General features: G+C 41.5%; 1 protein-coding gene across 16 annotated transcripts in view; it reads right to left on the bottom strand.

The window, feature by feature from the left end:
* The window catches only part of BRSK2 (BR serine/threonine kinase 2), a 410,538-nt gene that overhangs the window by 260,664 nt on the left and 122,146 nt on the right, over nucleotides 1-27,728 (bottom strand). The window contains exon 1 of one of the 16 annotated variants that reach the window (XM_081840491.1): nucleotides 657-696. The exons of the other annotated variants lie outside the window; for them this stretch is intronic. Within the exon in view, the coding sequence (XP_081696617.1) occupies nucleotides 657-681 (25 nt within the window). The 5' untranslated portion in view covers nucleotides 682-696. Of the gene's footprint in view, nucleotides 1-656; nucleotides 697-27,728 lie in introns of those variants that run through there. 16 annotated transcript variants of the gene reach the window in all.

The following is a 27,728-nucleotide window of genomic DNA, read 5'->3' on the forward strand; positions in this document are numbered from 1 at the left end:
GACTGAGGCTTCCCAATGCTTGTACTCAGATGTCTCTGAGTACACGTGTCTGTTGTTCACACTTTACATGTTTGCTATGGAAAACACCGGTATATTTGCAGCAGCAATAATTCTTGTGTAAAGCATGAAGCCATTCTCATATGGGATTATTGCATCTAAACAGGATCTAGCCTCTCAAGCTGTGCAAACATTGCTAATGGGCAGGAAAAAATGGTGCCAAAACAAACAAATGAACAGAACAGCAATCAACTTGGGGAAAACTTTACAGAGTGTATAGGCTGGTAAAATTAACATATGCTACAAGAACAACTGTACACAGTTCCTTGCACTCACACCTCACTGAAGGGTTATGCATTCCAGTTCCTGCTTAAGTCTCACAATAGGAAATAAAGAGCACTCTGTCTAATGTTGATGTATTCTTTCCCAACTCCTTTAATGTTTTCATATTTTTAAGAAAATCCGAGATTTACAAACTGTCACTTGTTATATAAATAGTAAATACAATTACTTTCATCTTTGGCACAAACTCTTGAATAACATTGCCTGCCAAGAACAAATACTGCTTGTGGTCATAGATTTTCAAAATGGGAATCAAAAGGGGCACAGCGTGTTTTCGGAGACTTAGAAAAATTATGAGAATATCAATTGTCACTTACACTTTGTAAAGTTTATATCCCTCATGGCTGCATAAAAAAGAATGGAAAGGTGGTTGTGCTCAATGGTTGCTCTCAGGGGGTGCTCTTAAGGCTTCAGTGCAACCTTCTTCAGCCTTTGGGGATTTAATGCAATATAATAATATGGGCTCCAAAATACATTTGCAGAGAAAGAACTGCTTCCATCAGCTGAAGCAGGAGAAGAAGGTAGAGGAGGCCCATCCCAGAAGACAGGATAAAAATAAGAGAGCCACACTGCAGTAGTGAGCAATCAGAAGGAGCTGTGAGTCACAAAGAGCGAGGGAATCAATATCCGCCTTAAAGGCAGTAAGCATAGAGATGTAGGGAGCCACTTGGTTCTATTCAGAAAAGTTTGGGTGGAGTCAGTAATGAATTCCTTTGGTTCCATCCATTACAAGGTTCTGGAATGGATACTACAACACATAGTGGGCATGCACAGTGACTCCTAGTTCAAAACTGCTAGACCAGGCATCCCCAAACTCGGCCCTCCAGATGTTTTAGGATTACAATTCCCATTATCCCTGACCACTGGTCCTGTTAGCTAGGGATTATAGGAGTTGTAGTCCCAAAACATCTGGAGGGCTGAGTTTGGGGATGCCTGTCTTTGGGGGTACCCTTAGGACATACTAGGCCTTGCCTTTCATGCTACCTACAGAATGGACTTTGCAACCCTCCCACATATGCAGACTTTCTTTGCTAATTCTAAAAATCATTACAAATGCCATCTGGGTTGTACCAAATTGGGTTCCAGCTGTTGTTGAATCCACCTCCATAAAGGTCAAGATGATATGCATTGGTACTAACAGAGCTGCTTGGAAGTTGAAGAAGATTTTAGAAGACACACTGCAAGAGCCCTATTTCATATGCATTACTAATTGGGATCAGGGAGTTTTGTGTCCTTTCCCAAATGCTAGAAAAGATCTCCATACCTGGAGTTCGTAAGTGACCCACAGCTAAATGACTTTCAAGAACTTTATCAGGATCTCTGTGCATCCACCTTCACCAATATACACATACAGGAAATATGGTTTCTTATCTTTCCAGCCCTTTAATTTTCTTGTTAACTCAGTTGCTACTTCTCTTTTCCAGCAAACAAGCCCTACTCACAGAAGCAGACAGGGCTGTTTCTGCTGAATCAACTGAACAAATGAAACCAGTACTGATGAACTATAGCCAAAAAGTATTGATTTCTTCTAAAAGCACTCATTTTAGGAGGCCTGGCATAATGTAAAATATATACATTTATTTTGATGGGCTTTCTAGAGTGGGAAAACATATGAAATAACAGCAAGAGTTCAGATAAACAAAGAAGGTAGAAAGGTGGCATGATATAATTTACACTTCATCAGTGAGATGCTAATTGTTAGTGACTGAAATATGACAGTGCCTCGTTTTTTACTATTTTATTTTCTTGTTTTATGAAGTTTGCATTTTTAACTTCTACATGTGATACTCAGCTACATTTTATTGAAGAAGGCATTTATGATTTATATTGTGTATGTTTTCTGCTCATGTTTTTATTATACAGGACTTACTCAGTTTTTATTATGCATATGTGTATTTTTGTGTGTGTAAAAATGTACAACACATACTGCATGTGCATAGGGAGAATAAACATTCTGTATGTAATACATAAAGCATCTCAAATTCCTATGTATTTAGGAAGAAAATCTGTGAGCTTATATTGAACAACAGGAAAATAACACTGAGGTCACAATCCAACAGACAGTTAAAGTACGCTTTAACCCTAGTAGGTTGAATCAAATGTTAGTCATACTAACTTTAGTTGGTGTTTACCTTTAAAGCCCTACACAACTTTGGCTCTGACTAACTTGGGTACATTCATCTCAATGGGTCTACTCTGTGTAAAGCTTAGTTGGTTATAATATGTTGATTTTAATATGCTTAAGCATGTTTCAATATATACTGATACTCAATATATAGATAAGGGTAGGGAAATATCGAGTTAGAAAGGGTAATAAACCTGGAGCAGACATACAAGCAGAGTGAAGGAATAGAGGCATTTATGTTCTGCATTACCTAACATTTAATATCTGGCCAACAAAGGCCGGCTACGGTCACTTCCCAGGGGCACGTATGTCTTCTTTCCTCCACAGTGCAGTACACATAGTAATGAGGTTTCTTTATGGCTTAAAATATTTCTTTTGCAGCAGGATAAAGAATTATATTTACTGAGTCCTTGTGACCTCTGCTTATTGATCCAGCAGGTTGAACAAACATTCTAACATGAAAGACCCACAAATCAATGGTTTGTTTTCACAACTCTTGCAACAAACTGTGCCCTATGCCGAGATACAAAGGTAAGAGGTGGAACTTTGCATTGAATATAGACAGGAAGTAGCTGGCATCTGTTCTGGTCAAGGGGTAAATTAATTCAAATATCAGGATCAAATTATTCACCTTCTCACCCAATCCCACTGAAAATCTTTAGTATATGATGGAATAAAGTAATCCTTAACTACTGGTACAGATTGCTAGTAATTGAGAAGCTGAGACCTCTTTAAAATGTAACTTCAGCAGAGGCCATGTGGAGTGTATCTAAACCACTGGCATCCAAACCACAACTATTAGACTGTGCCCACTGAGATGCTCCAGATGTAGAACTATGACATTGTGTGAAGGTTACCCTCTTCACAGAGAGGCACAGGTAAGGGATACCAATAGTTTAAACCAGGGTTTCCCAACCTTTGGTCTTCAGCTGTTTTGGGACTACAACTCCCATCATCCCTAGCTAGCAGGACCAGTAGTTTAGGGATTTTCCAAGTTTTGTGTTTTGTTATTGTTTTGGCAGGAGATAGCCACTCCAAGCAGCTGAAAAGCCTGGCTGCCTCTTTGACTGTCACTTGCTAATTTCAGATAGGGCCATGAAAGTCCCTTGGAGAGATAGCAGGTGATACATGCCATTCGTCCCAGGGACACTGTATGAAAATAAAGCTGGCTCCCCATTCTGTATAAGGTTCCTGGGAGGGAGGGAACATCATCACATGATACTGCTCTCAGGGACATTTGCAAACGTATTTGAATGCATATGTAGCAACAGCAGAACTTTCTTGCTCCATGAGTGGCTATTAGCCACAAACACACACAAACACAGGTCCTGCCCTTGTTTGTCTGCTTTTTCCCCCCTGATATTGCAAGTTTTCAAAAGAACTCTCACCATGAACCCTTTCCTCACCAACACAAGCATCTTTCTCCTGAACTTTAAGAGATTTCTTTACACCACCAGACCATCCTGAATGCAAGTGTAAAAATTTGTCTGCATTCAATACTAACAGCCCCAATTGTTTCATTCACACACAACTGGATTGACTTTCCTGGTGATGTGTGTCAGGAGAAATTTTATAACATTCCCATTTTCCCTGGCATTCGATAGCTGAAATGTACAGTTTCTGGCAACTCTGAAATCACTGGCTGAGAGACTGTTTTTAACTGTTTTTATAATGCTTTTTAAAAATAGTAAGAGTAAGACTAGATGTGTTTGTTGCCCTGGGCTCTTTTGGGAGGAAGGGTGAGATATAAATTGATGGAACGAATTAATAAATTGCATTATCCTTAGCTAAGGAGTGGTAAGCGATCAATTCTCCCTATTCAGAATGTTCCAGAATAGTCCTGATAAGTCTTGATAAGAAGCAGTTGTCTAGCATTTAGTTCCCATAGAAACACATCACTAGAATATTAGGGACCATCAACACTCTTGTCAAGTCCAAGACTCTTTGCCTCAGGGCAGCCCACACTTGCAGATTTTGACAGGAAACCCACAGATTATATATGACCCCTTATTCTCCATTCTATACTTACAAACACAGGTACCATTTTTAAAATGTGTGGTCTATGTACAAAACAACTGAATCAATATAAACATTAATTCTTAAGTTAATTCCTCTTCCAAGCCTTTCCACATAATAATAATTGTTGTTTGTTATTGTTTTTTGCAATAAATTACATCCAATACTGCTTACAAAAACACAATCAATAAAGCACTTTATAAATAAGAGAGGTGAAAACATCTACAATTAGAACAAAGTAATAGTGCCAGTGAATAGCAGACATTTTAAATCAGGGTGTTGTTGTTCTTAAAAAGTAGTGTATTATACATTCAATGCTTGTTTGAACAACTACATCTTCACAATCCTTCTAAACTCAGGAAGAGAAGGAATCTGACAGGTTTTCCCAAGGTGGCCATCCCAAAGTTTTGGCACCATCACCTAAAACAGTTCTGTTTCTTGGACCCATCCAGTAGTGATGGAACAGGAAGTAACTTCCCTAAAGCTAAAGTAAGTTCTCCTTAAAGTTTAGGCAGGTTTATATAGGACAGAGTGGTTATTGATATACCCCAATCCTAGACCATTAAAAACCTTAAAGGTCCACTCCAGTACCTTAAACAGACAGAAAACAAATGGGTGGCATGTGTAGATGGTGCAAATTTAACATCAAATACTCCAATTGTTCAGCTCCAGTCAAAGCTTTGGCAGCTGAATTCTGGACCAATTGTCATTTCTGAGCTATAGAAAGCACCATAGCCAGTAGAAAGCATCATGGCAATCCAAATTTAACTGAGCATGAATGACTAGAAAACCAGCCTGATGTGGAGGTGCTGCCACCCGAAAAATCTTAAGGGAGAGCCCTGGATCCAGGAGCAGCGTTTCAGAACAGGGTAAAAACCTACTTACAGATCAGCTGAACCCATCTCCAACTACATCCATCTTTCATTTTCAGCTAGCTTGCCCTCCTCTGCTTCTGAAGTGACAAAGCTCCCTGTCTCTCTAGGATCAGAAGATGGAAAATGGAGATAGAGCTGTAAGCCATCAGTATACTGATGAAATTCCAGACAACATCTCTGAATGTCCTCACAGCAGTTTCATGCAGATGTTAGAAACCAAAGGAGAAAGCCTGGAAACTTGTGACATCCCACAGGCCAGAGGCCATTGGGTGGAACTACAATATCCCATCAACCAGTTTCTGGATAATAAACAGGATTGCGCTTCCCCTGTTAGTGGACATTAGGGTAGCCAAGGTTGCTTCTGTTTCAAAAACTGGAGCAGAAGCAAGACTAAAATTCATCTAAGTTATCAAGTTCACTTAGGAATGAATGAGGTGAACACCTTGTCCAAATAAGGTAGGTCTGACATGGGGAAGTAATTATTTATATCACCTGGATCCAGATTAGTTTTCTTCAGAAGGGATCTCACAGCAATCTCCTATGCTTAAAGGAGCTATACCCTTTCCCAGGGAAGCAGTGACAAGACCACCCCTGAGACCCACAAAGACAAGCTGTCTATATGATTTTCTAGTTCCTACAAACATTATCTGACAGACGTTTATATGCCAAGCTTTTCAGATCATTTAAATTCCTTCCTTTCTCACACACGGATGCTGTTTTATGGGATAACCTGCAGTTGAAAACTGAAAACAGACTATTGATGTGGAAAGAATGGATGGAAATAGGAATTGTTTTGCTCTCACACTTAATTAGCCAAAAATCATTTTGCACTTTTCTCATGCAAGCAGTAGCCATTTGTTATTCATGGCATGGTGTAGCTTTCTTCTCCCTGAGCTTTCTGGGGAGCTTCTTCTAGTGCGCTCAATTCCCAAAAAACTTCCCTCAGAGACAAACAAGTTTGTCGATACCCTTGAACTGAAAACTAAACTCCCAGTATAAAATATTCACAACAGGCTTTGAAATAAGGAACTAGGCACCCCATTGAACATAAATAAAAGTATCTAACTGGGTTGTATTGTCTGATCATTCAGTAGAATATCATGACTGTCATCACAGAAGAACATAAGAAACTGTGATTGCAGGTTAGACTAGTGATTCATTCGGCAGCATATCCCACACTGTGGGAACCCAGGTGATGCCTGGAAATTACAAACAAAGCATTGCATATTGTTAGCTCCAACAATCACATTCATTTTGCATGTGTCTTGCCTGTATCATATAAGTTTCCCCTTATGATCTGCATGCCCTTTGCATTTATCTGTCCTTATAAAAACTACTTACATACTCTGTTGACCCTAAGTTTTATTGGAAGACTGCAAGTTTTTAGATTTTGAGAGCTCTTTCCCAATTTATAATCTTAGCATAAGTCACAGTACTGTACATCTACTAAGACTGGCCTTACTAGCCAAACCAAAAAGTTGTCCCCCCTTAAACCTAATCTGGCCCTGTACAGTAGTGACGTCCAAGCATTCCCCACAGAAAAGACTTGCAGTTGCTTGGCAGTTAGGGTTCCCTGACTCAAGCTGCCCCAGCTGGCCAAAGGAAGGTTGGGAGGGAGCTTCCCACTTTGGTCACTTCTTGGTCAACATACCCTTGGAACCACAGGAATGAAGTGACCCAGCAGCCCTTAGCCTTCCTCCCAGACTTTGAGGTGGGGAGTGGATGAAGGTCACTGCACAACTGCTAGGCTGAGCTCTCCAAGGCTGGGAAGAACCAGGGAATGGCAATATGCTTACCATGGTTAAGAAAAACATGGAACAGTGATGGTGCTGTACTTACTGTCTGACCAGTTATTTTTAGGCTTCTGTGATGGGCACCCACTACAGAAAAGGTAGGGTAGGCAGCTGTTTTGGAATACAGAAGAAAGAGATATAGAAACCTGAGCAATGAGACAAAATGTCAGTTGATGTGGAGTGAAACATTTGTTAAAGCAGACTGTGGGTGGCATTTTTAAGTTTGGGGATGCATAAAAGACTTAAATGAATATGGAGGGAACAGGAAAAAGGTGGAAGAATGAATAAATGCAATGGGGAGACTGACAGTGAGAAATGGCAGGACCAAAGAATTATACCGTAAAGGAGACAGATCTGCCTCCCTCCTAACCTTGCTTGCTCAATAGTAAATTCACTAGGGCTATTGAATAGGAACTACAGGTAAATGGACATGGCCCAATCATGTCTGAGGCAGTGGGGTGTGGGTGTGAAAGCAACTGCTGAAATTATATTTTATTTAAAATAACACCAACAGAAACAAAGGGCAGAAGGAATCACTGTAGTTCATACATTGTCAAAAGTTCTTAAATTAAACACTGTACTTGTGGTCTAAAGTTGACATATGCATCAATTTAATACTGGATACATCCCTTTTAAAAAATGCAACTGAATAATATCCCTGGGCTCTTAATATTTTCTTGGAAATATTCAGCAGCAGCATTTCCTAGGGCTTTTATAAGTAGCTTATGCAGCAGCTCTGGAGAAACCAACTTTTCCTCCTGGAGTCAAACATTGGCTTCTTTAGCAGCTTGGCTCAACTAGCAGCCGAAGAGATTGTTACATAAAATAAGCTAACAGGGTTGGGCTAATTTTCAGGTTGCTCAATGAGTCTTATTTCCAGGTTAATGTGCATAGAACTGCAGCCGTCATTTCTTTGCTGTTCTCTCCTAGTATGACCTCTCATTTCTCTGCCTCTCTTTGCTAAAATAATCCATGAAAGCATAGGCCAATGCACATCCAGGGTAATAACTGTATTGTAGATATATGAAATTTGCATTTCCGAGTGATCTTGATATTTACTTCAGAATGCTGAAAGCTATATTCTTTTTTATAAAGGGTTAGCACAAATGTTTGTTAGACCAATTCAGCACATGATGGAGTATACAATACTTAAAACAACTGTATGATTATTTTTGTTATTTATAAATATTGTCCCTCGACATTGCCACCGATATCACTTCATTTCAATTCCATTCCCCCATGCCCTCTCTACATATATTCAAAATAATCAATTAAAAAAGGGGGGAAAACACTAGAAGGATAAGCATTCCTCATTTAAGTAAAATGTTTGGAATACTTTTCAAGTGTCAGGGAGCTGACAAGGAAAACAGGTCATTTGCAGATCAGAGAAATACAGTGAAACACCGGCTAACTTACAGTTAGTTTCTTTATTAAGGAAGCAAATCAAATAACACACGGACACTTCTAAGGGTTGCTTCTGATGAAGCAGTTGCCCACACTGGCTTGGAACTCCTTCTCCACTCCCTATCCCTCTGTGTCAGGCCCCTCCCTGTCTAGGGCAAGCCCCAAGGGACCCTCTCTGTCGCTTCCTGGCTTGGTAACATGCATCTAGGTGAGGGTTTTGGGATGTGGAGGTGGAGGTGGGGGTTTGCAAGCTGTTAGCAGAGAAGCTGTCAGGGTGGCTCTGTGGTGGATCTAACAAGTCTGATTCCTGTCTCTGCCCTGTGCTGGGGCACCTGCCTGTTTCCTCCTCTTCCTCATCCTCCAAGCTCCCAGCCTCCAGTACTTCCCAGCTCTTCCCCTCCTCTGGGTGTGGCTGGGTTCCCACCAGCAGAAGACAGGATCTAAATCCTCTCCCTCTGTGCTTCCCCTGGGGGGCTCTTGGTCAGGCAGCTTCCACCACCACTCCTCATCCAGCCAGTCCCTGACATCAAGCAAGAGAAGAATATACTTTTTTGTAAAACTGATATCTAAAGTAAAATTGTGTTTGGTGTACAATCAAACAAGTTTCTCCACAAGTTACCCCATCAAAGGAAAACCTACCATGCCTTTTTGTAAAAGAAAACTTGTCAATGCCTTTGCCCTCACAAGGGGTAATGATAAATTTCTGCACAAAGACTTCCTAGGTAACATTCAAGACCATCCAGTCACACCTGTGCTGAACTGGACTGGACTCCTACTGAGACTGAAAAGGTTGAAGACACCTGGTCTGCTCTAAACTGCCAGTAGTTTTCCAGGGTTTTAGACAGGGGACAGTCCCAGCCCTGCTTGGAGATGCTGGGAATTGAACTGGGACCTTCTGTACACAAGTCAGATGCTCTACCACTGAGCTACCATCCTTACCCTGGGAAGGAACACAAGCAGTCTCTAAAACCAGGAAAACATTCCAGTTTCCCCAAATCAGAAATACAGAATTGTACCACAATTAAAAGCATAAACCATGTCACAGGTCTGCTGAATGCATGCACACAGGCAAGAGCAAGCAATTGCTTTGCTTGAAAAGTGTCTTCCTTTTGCTTTGTGCTTAGCCCATATAGTCACTCAGCCGGATCTTCTTTTCCCTATGTTCTGACTGACACCATCTGCCCACCCACACTATGCCTTTCAGGGAGCAATTTTCCTAAATAAGAAACTGTCCAATTAAATCCACCCATACAAAGAGGCACATTTTATGAACCCAGCCATGAAATCCATTTTGCTTTTCAGACCGCTATGTCAGAAACACCACATCACGTTTAATAAACTTCTCCGAGTAAGCGTGCTGATAACTAAACAATGTGACATTTCTAACAGTAAGAAGACAGAAAACCAGAAGTAATTACATTTTTAAAAAAAATCAAGGGAGAAGGAAAACATAGAAATAGAAAGTGGTGGAGAGAGCTCATTTTAAAGAAAGTATTTTTAAAGTTCTGATCAAGCATTCCCGGGGGCGGGGGGCGGGGGGAGACCCACAAAGACCCCAAGTGTCCTTGTGTCAAGTTTCCACTTCCCTTTCTACTAACTTCATCCTGACATTATTACAACAGCTGAACAGAGCAGGAAGGTGTCAAAGTAGAAGGGTTTTCTTTAAGACTATTCAGCCGTTCTTAGATATTGTCAAATAGAAAGTTATCACTACTTTTAAAGGGGTAGGTAATTTTTAGGTGTATCTAGGAGCACCACTGTGATTCATTAGTTTAGATTCATTTTTTTTTAATGAGAGGAACAAAAAGTATGAGATACTGCTATCACAGGCATTGTGAGGTTGTGGGGGAGAAATAGGCAGATAGAGAGAGGTGGGAGAAAGAAGGGGGGTAATGACTTACCGTACTTCTCTTGCATAGTGTAGGTGCACTGTTTTTGTGTCAGCGTCATGTGGATAGGTTCTTCATCTATTCATTTATTAGTTTTTGTTGGTGGTGAGAGAGATTGGAGAGCTCAGGGCATGGTTGGTTGCATTTGGTTGATTGCAGTGAGTTTTGCTGATATGTTGAGGGGGAGGGAGTTGTTGGGTCAAATTAGCCATGTCAATTTGTATGCTGTTGGGGGCTTATGTTGTTGTCTTTTGCGGCTGTGTATGTCATAAAGGGGAGCTGTACAAGGGTGAAGGCGTCCTCTTTTGTTTGTCCTCGTGTTAATTGCAATTTGTTGGTTAACTTTTCTAGTAGGACTGTTTCCCATATGGTTTATTAACTGAGCAGCATAAACAGTCCTCCTAGTGAATAGAGAAAAAATATCTGGTATTATGGCACATATTATTAACTTCAGCAATGTATTTCATTTAACATAGTCATTTCAGGGACTTCGGGATATTGGAAGGTGTCTGATTGAAGTAAGACCATATTTCAATCAATAGGGCTTATGTTTCCCCTATTATTTTAATAGTTGTGCATCAAGCTCTGCCCATACGCATTTGCAATTAGAGCAACATGTTTGATAGTGCAACAGATTTTGTGCCAGCAGGCAGACTATGGGGAGTCAATGATGGAAGGCAAGTTAAAAAAAACACGAAAAACTTTCGGTGCTCTGCTGCAATATTGCTATATATAAGTTTTTGAATGTTTGCATTCATTCAGATTATAGACCTAAATAAGTGTTGTAAAAGACTTCAGAAGATGGTCAATTATGAAGGCTTTGGCAATTTCCCTGCATTCTCTATAAGTTGCTAGTTTAACTGACTTGTGGCTGAACCTCTCCAAGCTTGAGTGCCTGAACTCAGCAAACTTCCAAAGCACCTGAGCTCTTGCTGAGAATTCTAGGGTGATTAGGAAAAATACTAAGTCAGAGCAATGTTCTGTCCAGCTCAGTATTGTCTGCACTGACAAACAGCAGCTCTCTGGGGTTTCAGAATAACTATAGCTTGTGTTTAGGGAGGTAGAGCTTAGCCGCAAGCCCTATTTTGGATGGCATGTTAAACCAAACATTGACTTAGCTTAGCACACACACAAACAACAACAACAGAGGAGCAAAAGATCTATAAATGCCCCTCCAGGTTCCCTTACATTTGTTAAGCCATAATACAGCTTGCCATGTCATGCAAACAAGGCTTGTGCCTCCACTGCTTTCATCCATAAACATAATTAACAGGCCCAACCAATCTTCCAGATTGTTCTGCTAGACACCCCTCTTTTTTACCCTTCTCCAGAGCTGAAGTAAGAGTCATTTGTAGAAAACATGGAGAAATCCAGGGTCTCAACGTATTTGTGACTGAGCAGCAGCATGTGTTTCCCTGTCCTATGAAAGGTAGCAGAAGGCTGCTAGTTCCTGTCTTTAATGTTCATCATAAACCTGGAAGTTCCATCTTTAGACAATGGGGCGAGCAACTTTATCTCCATAGCCTCAACTGCCAACAACATTTCATTAGTTCAGGAAGCTCATAGGTCCTTGGCAGGCTGTTTTTGAATTTGTTGTTTTAAGCATTATTTTAATTTACAAACTTTTAGCACTCCTGTGTACCTATGTATATATGGAAAGCTCTTGTTTTTTGCTGGCTTTGTTTTGCTTCCAAACTGAGAGGAACGCAACTACTTGAGTTTTAATAGAGGGAATAAGGGAAGTAATTTACTTTTGTTAAAGGTAGTTTTAACAGGCATAACACAGGACATTTTCTGGAACTAAGCTGGCTGAAGAACAATTAAAGGACAGAAAGGAGCCACTTTGGAGCCGATCTAGTGTAGTATCTGTTCTTGTTAGCAAGCTTTGGCTGAAGCTATTAAACAGGCAGCTGTGGTGAACATTCAAGGCTTTATTGTAATCCTGGCAACTTTAAACATTTACTCATGTAAGTACCTGTTTCCTCTGTCCTTATTATTTCTTTGTATTGCTGGCTGAGATTAAATAGTTCATATAGCACTCTTCACACAGGAAGAGAAACACAGAAGGTTCCTTCCATGAGCAAGAGGTCAAAACTAGATTGGAAGAAGCATTATTTTCTGAATTACCAATAAAAATAAAAAGTGATCACAGTGAAAGGGAAATGTAGGTATTTATTATTTGTAAAAGGGAAGAAATAAATAAATAAATTCATAGCTGCAGGCAGCTTAACAAATATTTCTACTTTAGTACATGCTGGTGGCAATTTATTTTCCCAGCATGACCCCTTAGTTTTAATAACCTGATGTCTCAGAAGCATTTATTTTCCCAACTCCATGTGCCACTTCAAACTATGGCAAACTGTTTGACCACAGGAAACCTGTAAAACAAGTTCGGACACTCAAAAGCTACAGACATGAAGAAAAGAAGTATATTCACCACTACTAAACACTCTTACAGAAACTGACAAAAAAATGTATCAGAATTTATTATCATGAATTAAACCACAAACAACCATCTGCTTAGTTTTAACAAAAGAACAATGGGTGACTCACCATATTAACCTTTTCACTCCACCAAGTGTGGTGGTGATGGGGAATCCACAGGTGACTCAACATGCTAGTAGCTTTGATAACATAAAAAAACCCCATTAAGTAGTAGTCCAAGTTTAGTTTTGCCAGCTAAAACGGCATGCAAGAATATGAAGAACATAATTCTGTACCATGCTGCAACTAGGTCTAGACTACCTTCAGCCCATTTCAGGCCTGGCACAATTTAGGGTGGGCATTTGAAACAACAGTGAACTTACTGTGGGTGTCTTCTATAAACCACCAAGCCAAACCAAAGACTTGGATAATACTTTCCTAGAGCAAATGACCAAACATTCAAAAAGGAGAGATTACATAGTAGTCATGGGAGACTTCAATTACCCCAAAATCTGTTGGAAGTCAAACTCTGCCAAGAAGGTAAGTTCCAACAAATTCCTGAATTGCCTTGCTCACCATTTCATTTTCCCAGAATGTGGAAGAAGCAACGAGGTGATCATTCATCTTGGACCTGGTCCTCACTAATAGGGGGGAACTGATTGATGAAGTGGAAGTTCTGGGAACATTGGGATGAAGTTACAGATAGGTAGCCGTGTTGGTCTGCCATAGTCAAAACAAAATAAAAAAATTCCTTCCAGTAGCACCTTAAAGACCAACTAAGTTAGTTCTTGGTATGAGCTTTAGTGTGCATGCACACTTGGTATCTGAAGAAGTGTGCATGCACACGAAAGCTCATACCAAGAACTAACTTAGTTGGTCTTTAAGGTGCTACTGGAAGGAATTTTTTTATTGGGATGAAGTGTCCTCTTGAATTTCATTATACACAGGCAAAGGAAAGCCAAGTGTGGTCAGGCATGCATTCTGGACTTTAAGAAGGCTGATTTCAGAAAGCTTAAGGAACTCCTGGGTGTGAGATCCCCCGGTGAGAAATACTCAAAGAGAAAGGAGTCAGTCCAAGATGGATAGGAGTTTCTTAAAGGTGAAATACTGAAGGCACAAAGGCAGACAATGCCAACAAGAAAGAAAAGTGGGAGGCATCTAAAGAAACCAGTGTGGCTGCATAAGGACTTTACAGATGAGCTGAGATTTTAAAAGGGCACGTATAAGAAATGGAAGAAAGGGGAAATCACGAAGGAGACATATATACGAATACCCAACATTTGTGGGGAGAAGGTCTGGTGGGCCGAAGCTCAGAATGAGCTCAGACTTGCAAGAGAGGTTAAAAATAATTTTAAAAGGTTTCTTCAGCTATGTTCGAAGCAAGAAGATGATCAGGAAAGTGGTAGGTCCTCTGTGTGGAGAAATGTTATTTGGTGACAGATGTTAATTAATTAATGCCAACAAACAGCAAGAAATGGGGGGGGGCTAGATGCACTAGGCACAACTACAGTGCAACTGCTGCATTTGTTTGGACAAACAAAACATGCAAATTTGTAAACTAAAGCAAAGCTGTTTAAGCAAAAGAGGAAAGAATATTTTGTTCACTGAAAGCAGAATATGAACAGAGTTTCTTTAAACATTGTACTAGCAGAATAAATAGGAATCTGTATAGAATGTATGATACGTTCCTCATTGCCAGGCATTTGATGGTCAATGAAAATTAGATGACTAAAACTCTTCTTTCACACCATAGTACAAAAACAAGGACTACGAAATCAGGAGCTGAAGAGATGACAGGCGAACCAGCTGCCCACCATCTCCTCCCCCACGCACCACACATGCACACACAGAGAGCCATATTTCACCTGATTAATCCTCTCCCAGGGCAGATTAACGCTTATCTGCTCAATATCCATCTGCTTTGTGATTTCTCTAGATTGTAACCAATCCCAGGGCCCTATCTGCACCACTTCCCCCATTTGCGGATGGGAAAAGATAGGAAGCATCATGTTCTATTAGCAAAGGCAATGACAACATGTTATCACAGCTGCTTCCTCCCCACACACCCTGAATTTAGGTTACACACCGTAGAAATGTGTGAAGCAGAGAAACCTCTGTGTGTATGGGAGAGAGCAAGTGAGAGAGATAGGGAACTGACAAGGCAACACAAACTAACATTCTCACACCATTTTTAAATTTGGCTGGAATATGCTCAAGGAGTGTGTGTGTGCAATCTATACCAGTTTTCCACCAAATAGCTTGCATTTTATACGTGATGCCTAATAATTATTTGACTATACTGGGGATCTGTTCCAGTCCTTTTGAGCCCCTTGGCTGCAAATGAAGCAACCACAGTAGAAGCAAACGCAAACTGGCAGGGTGTAAAATTGGTTTGGGGCTCATGTCTTTAAATGCATCCTGACCAAAAACAAAACAAAATACTCCCCATGTGAAATCTTGTGGAGAACTTTAGCCTAAGGTCAATGGGATTATTTGCTATATAATTTCACAGAGATAAAGTACTACCCAGATGGTGAAAATTACATGACACAGTAACGGTCCTCAGCCCATGGCTTATTAGTCCAATATTGTCAATGAAAACAACACCATTCAAAACATTTAAGGAAAAAGAGGCACATACATGCAATGGATGTTCTTATTTTGGGAGAAGCAGAGGAAAGATGGTGAGCATAATTTATTGAGACAGTCTTCTAACCAAAGCCCCTTAAAAACAATGGGAAGTTTGCAAGATCTATCATTTGCCATTTCACCTAGCTACAGCAGAGGAAAAGAAGAAATGAGATCAGGCCCACTCCATCAGTTGGCTGAGAGACTAGCAGCCATTCTCTCCCCCCACCCCCCACCCCGCTCAGGCAACTATTTCCGTTCTAGCTGGTCATTACATGAACAGCCGTGTAACTTTAAGAGTTGCTTGTTTCCCCCTTCTCTTTTTCTGTGTTGTGCCTTAGATTGAAAGCCTTTAGATATACAGTGCTTGGGAGATTCCAGGTCCAGTACTTTATATTCAGTGGGCCAGTGCAGAAGTTGCAATGGATTGTGGCAAGTGAATGTTCGTTTCAGTGCACTGAAGTTTTAGCTTTTTCACAAATTTTGAAACAAAGGTGCAACAAGTGTTGCATTGCTATACTTGCACGTGGCTATGTAAACTGTTGCAAATATTTCATTGCTAATTATTAAAAAAAACCACACACATTATAGTATAGGTCCATACCAGCAGTGCTCCATCTCCAAAACAGTTTTACCAGACTGCTTAGTCTGGTTAAAAAGTAACAGATGAAGAACACCTAGCAGTTGAAAAGGCAGGATATAAATTGAAGTAATTAAATGAAGAATCTCAGCATTTCTTTATCCGTTATTCAACCTGAAGAGATTCTGGTTGTGTAGATGGTGGAGTAATACCCTCTTCATTTGTTGAACTTATCTAGCACCAAATCATCTAGTACCTTCCACAGCGAAAGTGCCAAGAAATTACCAAGTGATCATTACTATAGCCTTCTGGGCAAAATTTGAAGCACTTGCCTTGAATTTTAAAAGCTTTAAATTGTTTGAACTCATCATGATTTCATCTAATGGTGAACTCAGTGATAAGTGCCAACAGGACTGGAGCCAAACAGGACCACTGGGAAATAAGAGTCAGGTATCATACTTAGAGGGACCCCAAGGGTTGCAGAAGTACAAAAATAAAAAAGGAGAAAACCTAAGGGGCAGCACCTTCCAATGAGGACTGAACATGCTCAGGCTCTGTAAACATTACTGCTTACTCCAGCACCAGTGTGCTCCCACCACTGGTGTCTGAAGCCAAGTATGCATGGTGTTAGCCACAGTCTTTATGCATCCTGTAGGTTTATTGTGTAGAGCAAGTGCAACTACAACTTGAAAGACAACTGGAGGTAGGGGCATGGATAGAACAACCTCCCTGCATTTTAAGCCACTCATGCGGACATAGCCTCAGGGGCCACAGAAATGTTGCTAGAAGTGGTGGAAAACTGGAAGGGGGAAGGGGGAATGGTGTATCCTGAGGGGGGGGGGGAGCATGGCTGGCTGGCAGCCTCTAATAGAGAATTTAGCTGGTTAAGTGCCTATCATTTTGGAAACGAAAGTGGGCCACACAAAAATAAGATAACTGCTTCTACATACTTGGGGAACACCCTAAGTAGGTAGAAGTACTTAAGTTTTGAATTAAAAGAAATTGCTATTTTTTTAAACCCTTTAAAAAAAAACCTGCCATAAACCTGTAAGTTTGTTGAACACTGATGGTAGTAAAGCCTATACAGAGAGAATGGGGTAAAAGAGGTTTGAAGAAATCTTGAGGCAAGTGAGATTCATTATTTATAATTAAATATGCCACATAATGCAATGTTCATGTGTAAGTTGACAATGTTTAGATTGTTGGACTATGACCTAGGAGACCAAGGTTTGAATCCCCACTCGGTCATGAAGCTCACTGGGTGACCTTTGGCTGGTCACCATATCTCAGCCTAACCTACCTCACAGGGTTCTTGTGAGGATAAAATGTGGAGGAGGAGAACCATGCACATTGCCATGCATTCCCTGGAGGGAAAAGGGGATATAGAAATGTAATAAGTAAATCAATAAAATAAAGGGGAGGGATCAATGGAGGCCAAAGAAAGACAGGGAAATGAGCTGTACAAGCTCCTGATGACTTAGAGTAAGTATCATGGAGGGGAATGATTAAAGCTGAGGGGAATGCCTTTTCCATCTCCAGAATCTCCAGCTACTGTAAATAGCTATAAAACACTCTGGCTTCTTCATCTGTCTACTGCTGGCTGTGTTACTGTCCTACATTATTATGAGCTCCTTTTAAATGGAGGTATAGGGGCTGAACCTGACAGCTTTAGCATTATTATTATTATTATTACTATTATTATTATTATTTCCATCTCATTGGGTTGCCCCCGTCACTATTCTGGGCAGCAAAAACAGTTAGATGCAGTTAGACAGTGAAGCAGCCTTAGTTGTCTAGTGGATGACCAAGAGCTGAACAGGGAAGAGCATAACCTAAAAAAAATATCCACCCAAGATACATCATTCCTTACTGTGACAAAACTATTATGATGACAAGAGCTTTATAACAAATTATGTCCCTGTTTCTGTGGTCTTGAACCTCTGTAGAATGATTGGGAAAGCATCGGACCTTTCGGCAGCTTTTAATACCATTAGCCAGCAGTCGACAAATGAAGTAGCTATAGTCACCATGACGACCAAGAATTTAATTCTGGCAAGTCCCTTTGTTTCTGTTTTAACTTCTTGCATTTTCACTATGAAGCAGCTAAAGATGGTTACAATAATAGACTGCTGCTGCCTTGTCCTGTCTTTAATCCTGCCCTGCCCATCCTTGCATTCCTGATTGATTGACTGACTGTCTGACTGAATGGGAGAAGGCAGTGGGCAATTTCAGACCCAGTTTTTTTAAAAACCAGATTTTCCAGCTGCAAAAATTCCCTGCCAGACACCCTGCCAGAAACCAAATGCTTACCCCTTGTGTCATTGGTGGTTTCGCCATAGGAGTCAGTAGTTCTTGTTTACTATTCAGTAACTAACAGGACAATCCAATACCCCCTGCACCGAGGTAAATCCACAGCGAGTGGCACTGTGGTCTAAACCACAGAGCCTAGGGCTTGCTGATCAGAAGGTTGGCGGTTCGAATCCCCGTGACGGGGTGAGCTCCCGTTGCTTGGTCCCTGCTCCTACCAACCTAGCAGTTCGAAAGCACATCAAAATGCAAGTAGATAAATAGGTACCGCTCCAGCGGGAAGGTAAACGGCGTTTCTGTGCGCTGCTCTGGTTTCGCCAGAAGCGGCTTAGTCATGCTGGCCACATGACCCAGAAGCTGTATGTTGGCTCCCTCGGCCAGTAAAGTGAGATGAGCGCCGCAACCCCAGAGTTGTCTGCGACTGGGCATAACAGTCAGAGGTCCCTTTTACCTAACTAACAGGGCAATCCAATGCCCCTTGCACCAAGGTGAATCCTAACTCAGTGCCATTTTAACTGGTGTACGGGACACTGGATCATCACGAAAGTTACCTTTCTATTCCTGTTACCTCATCAAACTTCTGCTGCCAAAACTGGTGAATTTCAAACCCTGGGCTTTTCCAGTTTTCACCAAGATTGCCTGTTAAGCACAACACAGCTGGTGGCTTAAACTGGTTCATTTTACACTGCAGTCAATAGGGTCTGCAGTGCAGACTTTCAGTACCAACCGCAGTTAGCTCACAGAGGAAACATGACAACTCCCCTTATACCAGGCATGTCCAAAGTCTGTTTCAGGGTCTAATCCGGCCTGCTGGTTTGTTTAATCTGGCCCCTGTGGCAGTTTATTTCCTGGGGTAAAATCCTAAAAAACCTCGACAACTCCAATCCTAAAAGTAGCCCAACAACGTCAACCATAAAAGAAGCTCAAGAACTTCAATCCTAAAAAGAGGTCAACAACTTTGGTCGGCCCTTTGGTCAGCCCTCACGGCCCTTCACTTCATCAAATCTGGCCCTCTTTGAAAAAAGTTTGGATATCACTGCCTTATACCATATGATTTTATTGTTTATGTGTTTCTGGTCTCACGGGTGAAGGGCATATATATGGGTGAAAAGAAAGAAAGCAGGATAACCAATCTCTTTTCCCACCCCAGGTTCCTGATTGAAAATACCCCAGTGTCAGACGTTGGCCCAGGTTCTTAAACTGATGATGTTCTACAACCTTCATTTTGAACACCCAGGGCTGAATAAGGAACACTCTCACACAAAGATGACTGGTTGTGATGGTCAACACTGCTGCCAGAAAGAAAGAAAAAGATGGGGTGGGTTTCTCTGAGAGGAAGGGAACACATTTTCTCTTAGCTTTAACACTGCTTTTGATAGAAAGAAAAAGCTTGCTGGGCTGTGCTCATGCACAAATTAGCCCCTTTGTTAAGGTGGGAGCAAGGGACAGACTGTGCCTAAAGCACAATTAGGGAGTTAGAGTTTGGGAAAGGGGAGTATTTTAATTATGCAGAGCTCAGAAAACCAGGGCTGGATTATTTTTTTACTTTATCTTTAGGGAAGGTTTTTGTGCTTGCTAGTTTTAATACAAAACAGTCACCATAAATCTATGCATGATAGAGCACATGCTTTGCATGCAAAAAGTCCCAAGTACAATTTCTGGCATATCCAGATAGGTCTAGGAAATGCCTGTGTCCAAAATCCTGAAGAATTGCTGCCAGCTTCCTATGTGATGCTTGATCTTTCTTTTTTTTTTTTTTTTTAAAAAAAAAAAAAAAAAAAAAAAGCTTGTAAATTAACATAACCACATGAAATTGCAAAGTAATGATCCAATGTATTTTAGATTTTCTGATACTACATGAATCTGTTACACCAGGTTCCCCTCGATGGCTTATTTCATAAAATTTATTTGGCATTCAAATCAGGCTGTAGGCATAAGTCCATATTTCCTGCTCTTTGAGAACTGTTTGTACTCTTCCATCTGCTTATCTGACTGAATGGATATCTAGGAACAGGAGTATTTTTCTACCCCCATTATATATTTTGTAGATATCATCTAACAACAATCCCAGTGTTTATATATCACATACATTATCTCAGTAATTCTTGCTGTAACAAACTCACAAGTTTGGCTTACTATGGGTAACCCACCTTCCACATGAGGTTGAAGAAAAGTAGTTTGCTTTGCTACACAGTGAGTTCATGGTTGACTTCGATTTGAGTCGTGGGTCTCCAGCTCCTGGATTCATGCTTTTACAACTGCACCATACAATCTCTCATAAGAGATATACTGTATATGATAAAAAGTATATAAAATGACACCTACTATTTAGGTGATAGGTAGAAGAATGAGAGGCTGTGGAGAAATCTTGTTTCTGAGGCAAAGTTTTTATTTCAAAAGGTATAAAGGTTTTTATGTGGAATAGAGATAAGGGATGTTATGTCAACTGTTTTGTGTTCCTCCTAGGAGCTCCTAGTGGGGTCCTCCTAGTGGGGGACGCGGGTGGCGCTGTGGGTAAAACCCCAGCATCTAGGGCTTGCCAATCGCATGGTCGGCGGTTCAAATCCCCGCGGCGGGGTGAGCTCCCGTCTTTCGGTCCCATCTCCTGCCCACCTAGCAGTTCGAAAGCACCCCTAAGTGCAAGTAGATAAATAGGTACCGCTTTCTAGCGGGAAGGTAAACGGTGTTTCCATGTGCTGCGCTGGTGCTGGCTTGCCAGAGCAGCTTCATCATACTGGCCATGTGACCCGGAAGTGTCTCCGGACAGCGCTGGCCCCCGGCCTCTTAAGTGAGATGGGTGCACAACCCTAGAGTCGGACACGACTGGCCCGTACAGGCAGGGGTACCTTTACCTTTACCTTTACGAGCTATAGTGGATCACCAGCTTGCCTGACTGACAGTTAAAAATGCCATTGTTTGCATTATTTCGAACAGGAGATGGATATGTGAGTGAGGTTTCTATCTTGATGTCCAGGAGTCAAAGCAGATTCTATTTGGCACAGGCGGATTTAGGGGAGTGCAACCAGTTTGCCTGCTCTGGGCACCAAGCTGAGAGGGTGCCACAGGGGGCACATCAACAATGATGTAGAACAGAAGGTGAGAAGTGAGGGCGCCAAATTTTGGTGCCACATAGGACGCCACTGACATTTGAAAGTCCCAAATCCACCACTAGATTTTGTCAGCTGATGGACATTCTTTTCCATCCTATTGGATCATAGTTATAGTTCAATTAGGGGACAGAATTCCACCCAAAGTAAAACTATTGGTCCCCAATTTGGTAACCTTTACTCAAAAGGGAGTTAATCCACCCTCTTGATCATTTTCATTGCACACATATACCATGTGTTGATTTTAATAAAAATCATAAATAAAATAAATACTTTGTTTTATATTTGGATCTCTGTGCTGTTTTGCCCTATGCATGACCATAGCTACTGCCGATGAAACTATGGAAGAAGATAAATAGTATTGAGATACATGGTAGTCCCTGTACAGAGGCAGATTTAAGGTACTGTGACTGGTTCTGCCTCTCAGGGCGCCAATCCGAGAGGGCGCTTTATCACCTCCTTTCAAAAGCCTAGTAAGCAGGAAGGAGGTGTGAGGGCTCTGACAGAGTCCTAAAATCGTCCCACCTCCTTCCCAAAGCCTAGTTAGTATCTGCTCTGCTTTGGGAAAGGGGAAAGAAGGCTCTAGAACCCTCCCAGGGCCTCACACCTCCTTCCCAAAGCCCAGTGCCTCCCTTACCCAGCTTTGACAAGGCAGTGTGAGGGTTGAGGGAGGGGTGTCAATTTTTGGCCTCACACAGGCTGCCATATCACCAAGGTCTATCCCTGCCCTGTAACCATTTCTTTTTTAAGTAATAGGTCATAGTAGGAAAAACTGAAATGCAATATGCTCCTCAATAATGATGGAGTGGGGGATTCACTACAGAAGCAGTTGATATTAGGAAATTCCAGACAGTCTTTTCAGAAGCTTCTGTAGATATTCTCTCCTGTGACTTAAAAAAAATACAGAATGTAAATTTCCCCTTAAAGAAGAGAATGGCTGTGATTGCATGGTGAGTGACCATCTGCCTGTTCACTGAATTTGTTCATGTACTAGAGGTAGCAGCAGGGTTGCATATGCATTATGGGAATAATAATGTCAGGATTGTAAATAGCCACTCCCTTGGTGACTTGTGGCAAGTATTAATCGCCTCCGGATAATCAAGAAGGTGTATTTCACAAGCCTCATTTTTGTGTACATTTGTGTACTTATTTGCATGGCTGAAATATCCTGAAGGACCTATTATCAATACTTTTTATAGCTTGCAGTGACTATCAGAACTACTTTTGTGACTGTGGTGGAAATTCAAACACCAAAACACTGATCCAATTTCCATTGACAATGGAACAAAGGAGTCTTACCCTGGGTTCAGCTGCTTAAATTAATGCTCTAGTGAGCCAGAACACATAGCTGGCTTACATATTACAGTTTTCTTCTTGGTTGGGGATATACTGTGTAGGTAAAACTGGCATGGAATTCCTGCATGAATAAAGAAAACTTTTTCTTATGCTTTTGCTGCAGCTAAACTGTTCACAGTGGCAGCAGGAAACATCCTGAATTGCAGACATGTCCACAAAGGATCTCAGGCAGCAGTGCTGTGAACGATCTGTACCTAAAGAGTTATGGGTTCATTACTTGCTGGCAGCAGTCAGATTTGACAGAATTGGCTGGGTCAAAGAGAAAAGCTCTATTGAAGGAGTGAAACACATGTTTTGCATTTGGAAGGTCCAATGTTCAATCCTTGGTACCTCTGGTTAAAATATCTATATCATAAAACATAAAATAAAAATCTGAGACTGCCATACCGGCACTGCCTAGTCCCTGTGACTCTTAACATCCACCTGAAGTCTATCTCCAAGCAGAAAAATCCAGGCTTACTATAAGGTACTGTGTTGATGTTTTTCAAGCCAGAAGTGCACTGATCAGGTAACCAATTATATTTAACCCAATCAATATGCAAGCACACATACGTGTTGTCACACACTACAGTAGACACAATCTCTTGCAAACATTACACTTTCTGTACTGGCACACTCATCCCTGTTTGTGGCTGCTGGGCTTCCATGGGTAGGGGTACATAAAAAGGCATATCCATTCCCCACCATCTTTTTCTTTTGCACAAATGGCCACAGTCACTGGCATGCTCAGTTCATCAACTATTCCATCACACACTAATAGTTGTCCCCAACAATGCCAGAGGTACATCTCCCTAGACATTAAGGCAGCTTCCCTGGATTAAGGTTTAGTCAACCAGAGGTCCCACTCAAGCACAATGTGGTAGCCAGTAGATACAATCCAATAGTTTTCTTTTCCAGCAGCTTTTACCTCAGCCTTCCCTGGCGCTGGTGTGCAAAAGGGGAGGGACCCTCTTGTTCTTTTCTTCCATGACCATCCCACCCCCCTTTACAGCAGAAATGGAGAATGTGTTACCCATAAGATGTTGCCAGACTACAACTCACAGCACCCCTGATAACAGGCCGTAATAGCTGGGACTGATTGGAGCTGGAGTCCAGCAACCCTGGATGAGCACTAGGTTGGCTTCCCCTACTTTACACAAGAGCACAGCTATTTTATTGTCAACTATTGTGTCAGTAAGAAGTTCAGATGTAGCACTGCAGGTGTAATAACACATGTACTCTGAAATGTTTTGAATATTGACATTAGGCAGGAACCCTCACTATACAACTTTAAAGCATTTGCTGAAAACGTTTCTGTTTCAGAAGCCTATCCAGACACATGGTTTAGTTATACTGTAATTCTTCTAAAAGTTTTATTGATTTCATCTTTGTTTTAATTATGCATCTTTGTTTTTAATCCGTTTGTGCAGTTTAGTCATATTTTATATTTTATTTTATTTGTACTCTATTTGAAGATTTGTTTATTTATTGGACAAGTGTTTTATAAAATTTCTAAATAATAAATACAGGATATAGTTTCCTTTGTATGAGAATATACTAAAGACTTGAGATGTATTTGTGCTGTTTGTTTTCTTTATAAGTATATAAGCAAAGTCTACAGGCTTTTGGAAGCAAGCAAACATCTACGAAACAGGTAGCAAAATAATTCATCCTACATAAATTTTCTAAGAGCTATATAGAGCCCAGTCTTTTTTCTAGCCCAACCAGCTATGTTATATAACTCTCTCTGCCTCTGAGCTCTTTTTTTATACCAGGGGTGGGGAATCTCCAGCCTGAAGGCCAAACTTGGCTTGCCAGACCTTCCCACCATTTGACCCTCCAAGCTGTATTCCTGAAACCATGCCCACCTGCCACACACCTGGTATCATAGGATGTCAGGGATGGGGCAGGTAGAGATGCGGATTCAGGAAACAGGATTGAAAACCACCACCACCCCATGTATCAATTGATACATATCGAGTTGAATCCTATTTGGTTCAGGTGTGACAGCTAGTCCCTGCAAAAAGCAGGATTGAACTCCCTGCCGATCAGCTGACATTGACACATGCAGACTCCATCTTGCTGGTAAATTCCCTATTCAGGAAAGATTCTTCCTAATCACAAGCAGCCACTGAGAGATTATAAACTGATCACTTATTAGTATTTGTTTGCAGTCAGCTTTACAAAGAATGGTCACCTAGCAGCCATAATACTAATATTTCAGATTTTTCAAGCAGGAATATCAAGCTGATAAACTTCTGAAGAACAGGATATCCCAGTGTGACACATCCAAAGAGGAGAATCTTGAAACAGCTTAAAATATAGCCATTAAAAATGTTACACAAGGGTTAGCTGTCTCAGTAGGAAAGCACCACACTGATGTATTGATCTCTTTGAAGAAAGCAATTTTTCTTCAATAATTAATCTGTTTACCAGAACCTATGCACTTAAGTATTTCAACAATATAGCTTTCATCTGCTCAGGCATACTTCCATCTTCCTCATGCCTTCCCTCTCTGTAAACTTATCAGAAGTCAGTAAGAGCCTATCCTGAGCTTAAATGAAAGTGTACACTCTTTAGATGTGTAAAATATATATCCTCAAAAACCACTGAAGTAACTTGCCATGCCAAAGCCAAACACAGGTGATTGGAAGGGGAAATAAGAAGCAACTTGGGGAAAGACACAGGACCAGCTCTGATAAAGCAACCACAGCAACAAAAGTAAGGAAAGAAAGAAAAGAGGAGGGGAAGGGCACGGCAGTTTGGCCTTAATAGCTATCAGAAAGGAAGGAGCATCAGCATGTGAAAAAGAAATGTAATGTGAGCTGATCATTAGGACATACCTCCTTCAAACTACCCAAAGCCAGCCCAGTTCACTGGAGAGGTTCAAAACAGTTATCTTATTATTGACACACTATGATTCTGCTTATAGGCAGATACAATCTTGCTGATTACCCATAATGCCTGCTAAAATAAAGATTTTTATGAGACGTGGTACACGATTGCTTCACAACCTGCTGTCATTTTGAAGTGAATGGAGTATTTTGCATGTCTGAGAGATTATTACAGGCTCTCTGCAAAATAAACTAGTCAACTCTGGGTAGAACATAGTTTTCAAGGTACCCTAAGTTCCTGTCAGGGAACTGCCATCGGATCCAGAGGGAGAGAGAGGGCTCCAGAGGGATTCCAGAGAGTGTCCCGGGATGGGGAGAAGCAGCCCATCTTCTGGGGAAGGAAATCAGCGTAGCAACAGTGGAGAAGGGGGGCAGATGGGGCAATCGGTGAGGCGGTCCCATGACTCCTCGCCGGGGACCAGCGAGGAGAGCACGGGTCCTCCGCTGCCCACACCCTCCTTGCGCAGAAGGCTTCCGTGCAGGGAGAGTAGGCGGAGACTAGGCGTCAAAGAGCTTCTTTGCTGGAAGAAGTTCAAGAAACGCCCACTGACGGATTCTGCCAGTGATTGAGACAGCCACGGGCAAGTGGCTGTCCGGACGGAAAAGGTTCACTCAGGCAACCCAGCCAGGTGTGGTGCCAGTTTACGCACGAGCAACCCCTAGAACCATTACAGTTCCATAATAATTGGATGTAGAAAAAAGCAAGCGAAAACTAATATTTTGCCTCAACTGCTCCTTGAATATCCACACTCCTCCTCCTCCACTGTTTACAGAAGACCAATATACATGCCATTTATGTGGGTGTGTTTGTACAGAATACGGCTGCACAAATTTATTATAGGATGGATATATGTTCTTTAGCACAGTCTGCTGACCTTCAGGGAATATTGCAATGCAACGCAAGCCTTTTCTTAGGCCTTGCTTTTGTAGTTTCAAGTTGAGCAGCCTGGCAAACTCCTGTTTGCTTTTCTATCACAGACATTGACTAGGTAATCTGAAATGAAACAATATATGGAGGGAAATCCTAGTTTCTTTGTTAAATCACCAATTCAGGGGGTGGGGGTGGGGGGCTCCAGAAGAGGATGTCCCTACTTAGCAGGCAATAACAGAGAAACATACACTGATCCTGGTTCTCAAATCACTTTGGGAGATGCACTTAAGGACAAAGCAGATATAGCCGCTGCTATGGAGAACGTGGGGTAAAATGCAGGCAGGCAGGCGCACCTGCACCTGCAGACAAATCCCTACCAGGTAAGGTCATATCAACCTTCAATAGTCCCTTGTGAACTAAACACAGAAGACTTGTCTCAAGCAGAATCCTAGAGATCGTGAGTTTCTGCCTGCAGTTAACAGCATGGGTCTGTTAACTCAGTGAAGACTTCTCAATACCAGTGTCCATGATAGGTACTAGACAAACAATTATTGAGGGAGGGGGAAAACCCCGTTGTTTCCCCTCCAGCCCAACAGTGACTTAGAAACATTTCTACAGTAATGAACATCGCTGATGATACCAGTTGTAGCTTAGAGCAGGGAAAGCCCTGAACCCTCCTGCGATCGAGGCTGCGTTGCTGTGTGCCTGTACCAAAGTGCAGCTGATGCTGAACACTGTGGCTCCACTGCGAGATGCCAAGTGCCACTGTGCAAAATTGCTTTGCAATGCACGTGTCCTGCTCAAAGCTGCCTCTGCTGCCTGCACCTTTGGCATCAGAAAGGATTTAATTTCCCTGCAAGGGCCCGTGAGAAATGAACAATACAATGTTCACAGTGGGCATAATCCTTGGCTCTTGTTGACGCCACACAGAAATCCATTCTGTCTTCTTCTAATCCTAGCACACAGCCGAGGTTTGCACGATGAAGCTGAAGGGACAGGCGCTATTTATAGCCTTTAATTTCACCCTGCATCAGTGGATTTTTCAGGCAAAGAAAAACAGAGCTTTTAGCTAGTTTCCATTTTTAACCTGTTCAATGCTCACAGATTGAGGAAGTCAAAACAGGTTTATTTTGTGTGATTC

This window comes from Podarcis erhardii, assembly GCF_964252035.2.
Source record: "Podarcis erhardii genome assembly, chromosome: 1".
Classification (NCBI taxonomy): Eukaryota; Metazoa; Chordata; class Lepidosauria; order Squamata; family Lacertidae; genus Podarcis; species Podarcis erhardii.